Below are 11,535 nucleotides of genomic sequence, written 5' to 3'. Positions count from 1 at the left end.
CAATTACATATGTTGCAATACATTGTTAAAGTTATTGTTAAATTTATAAATATAAAATTGAGATATAATAATAAATTATTAATATTTATATTAATATTAATATCGCGTATACGACATGTTTCATGTTTCAATGAATTTGTTGCGCGCAACATTGTTGCAAAACAAAGTTGAAGAAACATTCATTGAAACATTATTTAATTTTCATCCGTTGTTATAATGAAAATATAATACAGTATTTATATCATTATATGTTATTCATTATCATTTTCGTATACTTTTGAAAAACACTTTTAGAAAAAAAAAGTAATGACATTAGTAAATAATAAATAACATAATAATAACAACGAAATCTATATATTTAATATTACAATTAAATTGTTGTATATTTTTGAAAACCACTTCTACCAAAATAATAAAAATAAATCAACAAATATAATTGATAACTAAGTATTTTTACTAGCCCAGAATGCATGTAAAATTTCCTGTGTTTGCTGTTAACAATCAAAAAGTAAAATAACCCATTGTAAATAGGTTTACTTAATGATAATGTCATAAATCGCAGGGATCTTATCTGTATAAAGAAGGCGTTAGTCCAAACTAATTACTAGTAATATTTCTTTATCTGCACTGTGCTTACTGTGGTACTAGTATGACTTTTGGGTTCAAAAACTCAACAAAAACAAAAATATTTTTAAATTGAATAAATTGTATGGCCATTAAAGTATTAATTATAATCAACAAGAAAGTCGATCTAATTGTATTAATCGTATTTAACTGTTCCTGGTCATTTGAAACGCCTATATTTATATGTATATTGAACAGTCATAATTTATAACTAACCCAAACAGTTTATTAAAATAAAAGGGTTTTTTATACATATTGGAAACATTTTTAACATCGAATCAAAATTGTTGATAACTAAATTTTCTTTCAGGTCAAATTTTGGTTAACATTAATAAAGTAAGATTTTTATATTGTTAATATTTTAGGCCTACTAACATTATTCTCTTTAAAATTTATTCTCACAAAAATAACAGTGAAAATCAATGAAAAGATTCATTTTGCGCCAAAAAAATTCGATTAATATATATGTTGTTTAATTTTTTTCAATGCCATTACTTTAGGAAAATTAATGAAATGTACTTTCAGGGAGATTCATTTTTCTAAAAAGGCAGTAAAATGATTTTTAATACCATTACTTATTTCCTGACCTACATTTTCTATCAAACCTAGAAACAATGCTGCCGACTCCATTACAAACACTCTCCCAGCAGGGGGGCTTTTGAATTTGTGTTTCTGCCCAACTGACCTTCACTTAACATTAGGGCCGAGAAACAAAACAAAACAAACATAAAAACAAAAAAAGAAGGAAAGTATGCAAACATTTTCCATGTAATTGGCAATAAGCCACGTCCTAATGCTAGGCCAAATATACCGCCCACACGTACAGACGCGGTGGTAAAAATGTTTACACGGCTTGGCACGAAAACCGCCCATATATAACACCCCTTGCCACCAGATAGAGAGCCCCTAGCCCTCCCCAATATCGGTGTGCATCTATGGGGATTGTGGCAACCTGTTGACATCGAAACGCCTCGTGGCACGTCCACTAATTGCTCCTGACAGTGGCAACAGGTTGGATTTTGCCAGCCGAGCTGAACATTAATTTTGGCCAACGTTAATGCCTTTCGCTCGACTGGCCACGCCCTTTGACCCCCATCACCGGTTTTCGGTTGATTTATGTGTGCACCTTTAGCCTTAAACCAGGTACCTGGACCCCGGACCCCCACCTTTTAACCCCATCCGCACGTCATGCTCTTCTGTCACTTTGCATCCTTGTTGTTTACTGGTTAGAAACGAAAGGGTGTTAAAAACAACACCCCATCCTTTTTCAAGTCCCCTTTAAAATGTTCTAGATTCTAGAACTAACCTACGTAGGTAAGAAGCTAAAAGGAGAAGCAGGATAGCCACCTCACCCTTCCTTATGTTAATTTTTGTTTATCAAAACATATTTACTTCGAAACCATATGGATCCATGAGAATTATTAATAATATGCATATATGCATATACTTATCTCCATTCCACTTTAAGACATATTTAAAAGCTGATTCAATTTAAGGAAGAGACATATTATCAACCAATGATGAATATAAGTTAGTCAGAAATAAATTAATCATCATTAAAACTATTTGTATAAGTCCCAATCAAATAAAAAAAATTTTTTTTTTAAGGTTTAGAACATAGTATTAAAATAAAACATTTTTTATTGCAGAAGCACACTGTGCCTACTTTTAGCATTTTCTTTTCACTGCCTCCTTTCGACAACTGTTTTCAAAAATCTATTTATGGAGGTCAATAAATCTTCCCCATCCCGGCATTATTACCCACGTTTTTACCTGAGTCAGCGAGCTTCATCTAAGAGCTTGGGCAAAAGCTTTTCTAGCCAAGCAAAACAAAAATTAGAAACAAAGAAAACAACATTCATTGCGATCAATTGCAAAAATATTTACCAGAAAACGAATTAAGACCAATTTCTTGGATTTATTTGGATTAATTGACAGTTTTTCTGTTGAATAATTGGCCAAATTAAGTTTTGTGACATGCCAATCAGTGCAATTCGTTAGAAAAGTGAGTGAGAAAATGAAACGAATTTATAATGATATTTTATGTGTCAATCTTTGGATGCTGCCGATCCACTGTTCAAAGGGGATTCGGAAAACGAAAGGGAAAGGCTCTTACCCAGACACTTGTTTACCATGGGAAAATTAGTTGTCTCCCAATTAGAGCGAAATTAACAGCCAGATAAAGTCGGACAGCTGCGCTCGTGCCCATCGAAAGATTCGATTAAGGGAGCTCCAACTCTATTAAATTTGTTTATGTTTAGATATGAGAGTGGTGTCTACTCTCAAACCCACTTTAATATGGTCTCCCTAGGCACTCCATAATAATACAGTACACAACCATTTAATGAAATAACAACTTTTAAACATTTCTTCTAACTTTTAAGAACTGTTTAAATGTATAGTTACATATTTATTGTACATCAAAAATAAGAGAACGATATTTTTGTTAAGCAATTTACAAGATAGTTTTAAAGAGATTTAAAAAATTAGGAAGTATTATTTCGATATATATAAAAATAGAAAATAGAAAAGGTTGTTTGATTCCCAAAATTACCTTCACGTAATTTTCATGGTACAAGCTAGTTAGATTTAACTGTGTTTATATCGTGAACAAACAGTTTGGCCTGGTCAGGTCTGGATTTGTTTTGGTCTGGTTCGTATCGGCGTTTGTCTGAGCATGCTTGTGGAGCATGCTGCGCTTCCCAGACTGCGTGATTCACTTTGGCAGTCAACCTCTATAAGTGACACTAACCCAGAAAATACCTAAGCCACCTGCCAATGACGCTACAGTTTATGACGGGGAGTTTCCTATGTTTGCCTAGCTTAGAAATTGGTTCAGTTTACATACATATGTAAATCTCATGCAGAGTATAAGATAATAATTTAGAATTTGGAAAGTTTTCTGATCAATGAAAGATGCCATATATGTGTTAATAAGATAAAAAATAAATATAGGTACTATTGGGTTTACTACCTATGAATATTAGAATATAAATTGATTTACAAGTCTTTAAGCTCAATACCAAAACTTAGGTCAACCTAAAAAATGAAAAATATAAAAAAAAACTAGAAAGACTTTTGTCGAAAAATGGATTTAATTTTTGTTCTTGTTATTCTTTAAAATAACATATCTTTGTTAAGCCAATATAATAAGCAAAAAATTATATGATATCTTTAATGTGAGAAGTTTACGCGATACCCATATCGAAAAAAGGGTTGACTTATTAATTTATATAGTAAATATTATTTAGGCCTTTATCTCCAACTAGTTGTCCCCATAAGTACTGGTAGATTTCCCCTACGTTTCCCCTCTCCAATTTCTTAGATTTCGCGTGTCGCGCCCATGCTGCGACTATTTTTAGAGTCACTGTTGTCGCCTAATCAATTCCACTGCATGTAACAAATATTTGCGACCCGAAATCGCATCGATATCGTGGTGCGGGATGGGGATGGGAGTAGGGATAGGGATAAGTGTGGGATGATTAGAGGGATTTCGTCCTTAGGTTAACCCCCGCGGGGTCACGCTTATCGGCACGTCAAAGGGATTTGGACGGCACAAACGCGAGGACATAACCAGATTTGCATGCTCATTGATAATTAACGAGGATGGTCCAAGTAAAGGAAAGGAGGGGGCGATGTGTCTCTGGGTTGTGGGTGGAATTTATGAATTTCGGTTTTTGTTTTATTGCCCTCGAACGTGAACTTTACGATCTGGCGGAGAAGGAGGCAATGCACGCACTGCACACGAAGGCAACGCATGATGCACTGAATCAGAGAATCGGGGGGCCAGTGGGTGGCATATTGCCTTTGTTCTATAACACAAAAACCGGGCGACAATGTTTGAGGAAATCACCGCCATCGAATCATTATAAAACTGCAGCTGCCGGAGAAACAGCAAGTCAAACCGCATCGCAGATCCATCAGGGATAGGTGTCGATAGCTACTCGAAAAGTTCCAGGCACTCCACTACATAAAGGTGACTTGATCTTCACAGCTGATTGTACCTAGGTGATAATTACCCATAGAGAGGGAGAATCTCGAGAAGAGACTCCCCATCGATTTCGGTTTCTTATCGCCAGCAAGTGAGAACTATCACAAGGCCATAAAAACAAGTCTCATCCAGAAAATCTCCCAGTCTATACTGAGACACTGAGACATCAACACGTTGATAAGCCCAGTCCAAACGCGAAACTAATCTTGATCACATATTAATTTCAGTGAAATCCATCGTATTCTTTTTCGCTTTCCTTCTAAACGCGACAAGGAGTTATCAGGAAATTGTGAAAATGCCGGAGAAACAAGTGGCCCCTGTAATTAGTAACCTAGAGGGTTTCGAGCAGAATTTACCCGGGTAAGTCGGAAATATAAAATCATGACCAACGGAAGTGTGACCTTGCCCATGTCATGTAATGAGCAAATTACTGATAAGCAATACGCTACATTTCCTCATTTCACTGCTTACTTAACTCACTCTCTTCTTATTAAAATGCAAAAAACATTTTTAAATTGTATTATAAAAGTAAATATTAGGTTATTTAATATAAACTTTTCAAAAAATTTGTTTTCAATTCAAGACATTTTTTTTTACACAGTTTAGAACTTTAGGTAAAACTTCGTTTTATATAATAAATTCAAATAAAATATAAAATATATAGATATATATATTATATTATTGCACGGATGTGAATATTAATATTATATTTTAGAACTGCAAACATATTGATTCATTTAAATTTAATTGCAGTTACCTAAGTTCCGAAGTTCCGGTTGCCGTACTTTTGGATTATGATGGCACTCTGGCTCCCATTGCTGATAATCCCGCCAAAACCAAAATGCCTGTGGAACTGGAAGCCATTCTCCACAAGATAGCCAAGCATCCCAAAGTTTTCCTGGCTGTGATCTCGGGTCGAGGTCTCAAAGATGTCCAGAAACAGGTGAACATCGATGGCATTACTTATGCGGGAAATCATGGACTGGAAATTGAGTACCCAGATGGCTCCAGGCACGATTACGAATTGCCCACTGAGATCCAGAAGAACTACACAGACATGGTTAGGGAACTCAAGGAAAAGGTGGAAAAGAATAAAGCATGGGTGGAGGATAAGAAGGTATCACTCACCTACCACTACAGGGATACTCCCGTTGAACTGAAAGATCAACTAAAAAAGTTGGCCACTGAGATCTGCCAAAAGTATGGCTTCAGAGCGAATCAGGCCCATGAAGCCATCGAAGCTAAGCCCCCAGTAAATTGGAACAAAGGAGAGGCTGCCTTGTATATCCTTAAACAGAAATTTGGTGGTAATTGGGCTCAGAAGGTCAGTGTTGTTTTCGCTGGCGATGACACCACCGATGAAGATGCCATGAGGGTGAGTTAAAATATTAATTTGTTTGTAAATATTTATATTTTATACATTCTATAACATTTTATTTCAGGTCCTCAGAGGCTTGGGTCGCTCCTTCAGAATTTCACCAGATGCTCAGATCCAGACTTTTGCCGATTTCCGATTGCCCAAACAGGCTGTGATGACCGATCTTCTTAAATGGATAGCTAATGTCTATGTTTCATAGATATAACATTTTTTTATAAACTAAAAAGGTTTCCGTAAATTGCAAAAGATTTGTAAAGTTTTTAAAAATTAAACTGTTATGAAATTAGTTTGTGCATAAGCAATATTGAAAATGTTTACTTCTAGATTTCAGATAATTGTAAATCTTTAGTTAGTGAAAATTAAAAAATTAAAAGCCTTTTATATAAGAATATATAAAATATTTTATTAAGATTACGACATTGTTTTTTTGCAAAGTTTGGGGCTACGAAATATTTCATATCATTACAAAACATTAGACACAACAAAAAAAACATTCTGAGTTTAAATAATTCATTTTAATTTAATTACTTTATTCATTTTGAAAAAATACTAATTCTTTAAGTTGAAAAATTAGTTCAAGATTAATTTGGATAACCAACTTCCATAATCCGGCAAATAAATATTTGTGTTGATTTCAAGATTATCCGAAACAAAATTGCTCATTAATCTTAAAGCTCTGCGTTTGAAGATCAAAAGAAAATAAATAAATCATCGTATGGAAATGTTTTCCTAAGAACATTGATCCAGAAAAATGACTTTTCCGTTGTCTGAATGATCAAAAAATAGCAAATGCTAGATCTTTTACTAGTTGCTTTGATTAAATTAAAAAAGTTCCAGATAAATAACATTTTTTCTTCTTATTAATAATCATAAGAGAATCCGACTATTATAGACCAAACAAAGTGTGTCATCTTACAAGAAACACTTCCAAACCACCAGCAACCTCAAACAAAGGTGCATCGAAGACATCATCAAAACATATACACACTACATATAGGGTCCTCTACCCGCTCTCCACCAAACCACAAGTTTCGGCTATATAGATGAACGCCGTGTGTGTATTCCTCATTATATATAAATGCCTCGAATACAGCCGAAGATCCATTATAGAATGTGTTTTTTTATGCGCATATGCCTCATAAATATTGTGGGAATTACTTGGCCAACGTATGGGGCCAGAGTTGCCACCACTTATTTTGGGAGAGGCAGAAGCGAAGAGAGAGCAAGATTGGATCGCGGATACTTATAGATCCCCAGCGATATATGACTGCTGAGGATAGCTGGTCATTAGTATTAAATCGGTCGAGGAACGTCCAGCACGGCGCGCGGTATCCGTTCAATACTAAATAATTCGTAAACCTCAGAATCTAAAATACATATAAAAAATGGCTGAGCAAAAGAAGGCCCCGCTGCTGAAAAAGGAGGAGGACTACGTTAAGGCCCTCGAAGGGTGAGTTTTAAAGGATCATCGGTGCAGGAGCTTTCAGGATCTAAAGAGATTGGTTCTCTCCACAGCTTCATTAACCCCGAAACCGATCAGGTGGTCCTGCTGCTGGATTACGATGGCACTCTGGCCCCCCTCACCGAGGAGCTCTCCGTGATGCCCAAGGATACCGAGATCAACATCAAGAAACTGGCCGCCAACGAGAAAATCTTCATGTGCGTCTTCTCCGGTCGCGAACTGAGCGAGATCAAGAACCACCTCAAGTTCCCCAATGTGACCTATGCCGGCAACCACGGTCTGGAGGTCGAATATCCCTCCGGCAAGAAGTTCAAGATCGAAATGCCCGAGGAATTGCTCGAGAAGCACAACAAACTGGTCGCTGAGCTTAAGGAAAAGGTGAGATATATTTATTTTTATAAAGCAAATTGTAGAGAAAGATGATGAATGTCATTATTAGGGTTATTCATTTTTAAAGTGAAAATATCAAAGACAAATTTCTCCATCTCCAGAAAAAAAAACGACAGGAAATAAATTATATTAAAAAGGCAATTAGAACCAATATGATATCAATTTTTTTAAGTACTCTTAAAATATAATATTTGAAATTCCTCAAACATCAAAAAAATTAGCATACACAAGTTTATAGACCAATAAAAATAATATTTCCAAGCCTATTTGAGTTACAATTAGCTGTATAAAATGTCTTAACAGTTGAAAAGTTTTAAAAAAACTATAAATGTAAAGCAGGCCTGCAACATTTTAAAGTAAAAATATTTACTAGTGTGGAAATAATCGATTGATAGTTGTCATACTTTATATATAACTTATTAAAATGTTACAAATTCGAAAAAATCCCTTTTGTAGACATGTTCCAACCGATCTACTAAGCTCGAATGTCTCTCCCGTAGGTCGTGTTGTCCGGTGCCTGGGTGGAGGACAAGAAGATCTCCGTGACCTATCACTACAAGGGCGTCACCGACAAGCTGAAGGCCAAGCTGATCGCAGACGCCAAGGCCTTGATCCAGGCCCATGGATTCCAGCTTATCGAGACCCCATACGCCCTGGAGGGCAAGCCCCGCGTGAACTGGGACAAAGGTTAGTTGGACCCGATCCTCCAAAGGGGCTATTTATACACCCGTCATCGTTAAACAATTTGCCAACTGTTGCCATCCATTTGCAAACTGTCCCCATGGCATTCCTTTTAGCTTTCCGCACTTCGGCACCTGCTCGAAACAATTCGATTTTTGACTCGACGGTTCGATGATTTAATTATTGCTAAAATTTCTCTATTTTCTCTATATCCCAACGGGGACCCAACGTGGGCGTCTTTCACAAAAAAATATATTCTGGGAAAAATTTCACACACACACCACACCGCTCAAAATTTTACTCACAAAATTCAGACAAAATTAAAACGTCTCAAAGAAAATATATATACCAGGCGGCGCATAGAAAGAAATTGTTTCGGCAGACAAAACATCCCGCAGCCAACGCCAACTGATGTCAAAAGCGCGCCTAAAACTATATATACTGTCGCCTTATATATAGTCAGTCACTCGCCCGATTCCTTATGATAAATTAACAAATCTTTGTAATTTCTCACAGACACAAGATTTCGCTTTCGTTTTTAAGATTGGTCATCTCTTGTTTTCGCTACGAGTCACAATATTTGAGGAAAGTTTTCTGTTCCACCTGAAAAACAGACTTTTCAGTTTGGCGGGGGTGTTTGTAATTTTAGATTTTCTAAAGATGAATGAAGCCAAAATGAAGCGAAACCAATTTAATTTGATGACGTTTAGAACTAACGATGCGTTCTTTTTTAGAGGAAAAACCCCATAATTTTTAAGTTTGAATTATTTATAGTTCATATTATATCTGAAGACATACCATTCATAGGTAATATCACATATACGGCCTACATTTAAATTGACGGTAATTCAAAAATGGAATGTCTCCAAAAAATCTTTAAGGCTTAAGGGAAACCAACAAAAGTTGGATAATTCAGTAAAATAGTATAATTTGCACTAATTTGTTTGGCTACATTACATGCTACATTTTTGAATAACCAAATAAACTCTTAAAATTATTTCTTTAGTATAGCTGAGGCCATTGAAAATTTTACTATCCAAACACAAGTGTATCCCAATCTTTGATCTCCGTTAATCCCAGCAGATAAACTATAAATGTTTTTGCATTTTCCGAATTCTTTAAAAATATCTATAAAAGATGTGTACCCCTTTTGAAGAGATTTATGGAAGCCACTTGTCACCCCTGTCCTCTATAAAACAGCAAATCCATTCCCATCCAAATTGTCGCTCAGGCCAATGAGCCGTGGCGACCAAATACATGGAACATATTTAAACAGATATATTCATGTATGAAATGCGTGAAAATTAAAAATTAATTATGATGGTGTACGCCTCCAAAGGCAATAAATTTATAGGGGCCAGAACAAAATTATTGCAAAAAAGTAAAAATCCGACGGAAATTCGAAAACGTTGTTGTGATACATGTTTGTGAAAAATTAAATACTCGACAGGCGCATACAAAAGAGAAGAAGAATTGTTGGTGCCGTCTGAAAAATAAGAGAAAACTGCAGTATGGGGCGGAGGAGGTGGAAAATTGGTGAATAGACTGCGTCACCAATTAAACAAAAATGTGGCGTTAAACGCTAGAAAGCTATACAATTAAAATAATAAGCGAAGGTAGATTAATGTTCTATTAAGTTGATGTACAAATTTAATGATTTTACTGCATACCGAAAGGCCGGCTAAGTGATTCGATTTCATCTATTCAAACACTCACTTACTTGGCAAACCAAATTACGAAACGAAAAAAAAAACGAAAACTAGAGAAGATCCGCCCACGTAGACACCTAAAAATAATTCAGAGATGAGGAGGAAAAATTCGGTTCTATTTCTTGGGGCTGCATGCGATTTATATGATCTAAGATGTGTGCCGAGAAGAATTCTAGACATTTGAAAATATTGTTCTCGCTTGTTTATTGAGCGATTTTGGATGAGTTCCAGCAGTGCATAGTTATTTGTATAGATTCCACATGGCTTCCACAAGAATTAGAGCATTCTTCGACCGCAGGTTGCATTTATTGCGAAATAAGCAATATTTTAAGATAAATTCCAATTTGAAAAAACTATTTTCGATTCCCCTACTAATTACCCGAAGAAATTAAAATAGAAATGTAGTCAATAAAGGTAAATAATGGGCTGTAATTGTTTGTTAGCATTCGCACATGAACATCTCTACCTCCAATTTGTATAAATGGATTTTATAAATAGTCAGCCATTAACTGTATTACTTAACAAATCAAACAAATATCGGGTCAAAAATAAGTAAATATAAATGTGTTTTAAACAAATTCATTGTATAATGATATCTATTCCATTTGTAATAAATAAACAACCATGATTTATTATTATTAATAGCTCTGATATAACACCAATTCTATAAATTAACACCACCCGCCCTTTTTTAAGAGCTAAACTGACATATTTTAAATAAAATAAATCTAAAAAACAAATTCCCTTTTACCTTTGCAGGTGAGGGCGCCAAGATGATCCTGGAGAAGCAGTTCGACGCCGACTGGGCCAAGAACCTGAAGATCGTCTATGTGGGTGATGATACCACCGATGAGGATGCCATCAAGGTGCTGCACGGCATCGGCAAGACCTTCCGCGTCTCCGAGCTGCCCACGCTGAAGACCTATGCCAACTACCAGATCAAGACCGTCGAGGAAGTTGGATACCTCCTGAAAGCCGTGCAGGCCTACTACGAGAAGAAGAAGAAGGCCTAAGCGCTTCCCCAGAGGATGTTAAGCTTAAGCTAAATTCCACGCACACTCACATTAAACACACATCATAGTTTCACCTAGACGGGAAGGATTCGCCTAGTTGAGTTACATAAACACAATACTTCTTGACTTGATAAGATAATCTCTCTCGAAACCTCTTTTGTGTCTTTGATTTTGCCAAATAAAACATTTTTCATAACTTAAGTTTGAGTTTGTTTATGAATTTGTAATGCAAAACATTTTAGAGGTTACAAAACTTCTTCGCCAGGTGCTAAACAATCTTCCTAGCT

General features: G+C 35.7%; 2 protein-coding genes across 3 annotated transcripts; both read left to right on the top strand.

Moving 5' to 3' along the window:
- Window positions 1-2,501: 2,501 nt before the first annotated feature.
- LOC119548481 (trehalose-phosphate phosphatase) lies at window positions 2,502-6,297 on the top strand. Of its 2 annotated transcripts, none has more exons than XM_037855754.1 (4): window positions 2,502-2,629; window positions 4,843-4,975; window positions 5,369-5,990; window positions 6,058-6,297. In XM_037855754.1, coding segments are annotated over exons 1-4 (891 nt in total). In that variant the 5' UTR covers window positions 2,502-2,628; the 3' UTR covers window positions 6,193-6,297. The 2 variants fall into 2 exon arrangements, with proteins under 2 accessions (XP_037711682.1, XP_037711683.1); XM_037855755.1 differs by lacking the exon at window positions 2,502-2,629 and adding an exon at window positions 4,522-4,600.
- A 982-nt stretch (window positions 6,298-7,279) lies between these two features.
- On the top strand, window positions 7,280-11,446 carry LOC119547710 (probable trehalose-phosphate phosphatase C). The gene is made up of 4 exons (XM_037854685.1): window positions 7,280-7,443; window positions 7,509-7,833; window positions 8,346-8,532; window positions 10,995-11,446. Exons 1-4 carry the CDS (start codon window positions 7,379-7,381, stop codon window positions 11,246-11,248), a joined length of 831 nt encoding a protein of 276 aa, XP_037710613.1. The 5' UTR covers window positions 7,280-7,378; the 3' UTR covers window positions 11,249-11,446.
- The last annotated feature ends 89 nt before the right edge of the window (window positions 11,447-11,535 follow it).

The sequence above is a fragment of the Drosophila subpulchrella genome, chromosome 2L, assembly GCF_014743375.2.
Source record: "Drosophila subpulchrella strain 33 F10 #4 breed RU33 chromosome 2L, RU_Dsub_v1.1 Primary Assembly, whole genome shotgun sequence".
NCBI lineage: Eukaryota > Metazoa > Arthropoda > Insecta > Diptera > Drosophilidae > Drosophila > Drosophila subpulchrella.
This window is presented reverse-complemented; position numbering and strand designations above follow the sequence as displayed.

Coding starts and splice junctions, on each gene's coding strand:
- LOC119548481 (XM_037855754.1), top strand. Junction 4,976..5,368: donor TTCGAGCAGAATTTACCCGG/GTAAGTCGGAAA, acceptor ATTTAATTGCAG/TTACCTAAGTTCCGAAGTTC. Junction 5,991..6,057: donor CCGATGAAGATGCCATGAGG/GTGAGTTAAAAT, acceptor ATTTTATTTCAG/GTCCTCAGAGGCTTGGGTCG.
- LOC119547710 (XM_037854685.1), top strand. CDS start 7,379: ATGGCTGAGCAAAAGAAGGCCCCGCTGCTGAAAAAGGAGGAGGACTAC. Junction 7,834..8,345: donor TCGCTGAGCTTAAGGAAAAG/GTGAGATATATT, acceptor TCTCTCCCGTAG/GTCGTGTTGTCCGGTGCCTG. Junction 8,533..10,994: donor CCGCGTGAACTGGGACAAAG/GTTAGTTGGACC, acceptor TTACCTTTGCAG/GTGAGGGCGCCAAGATGATC.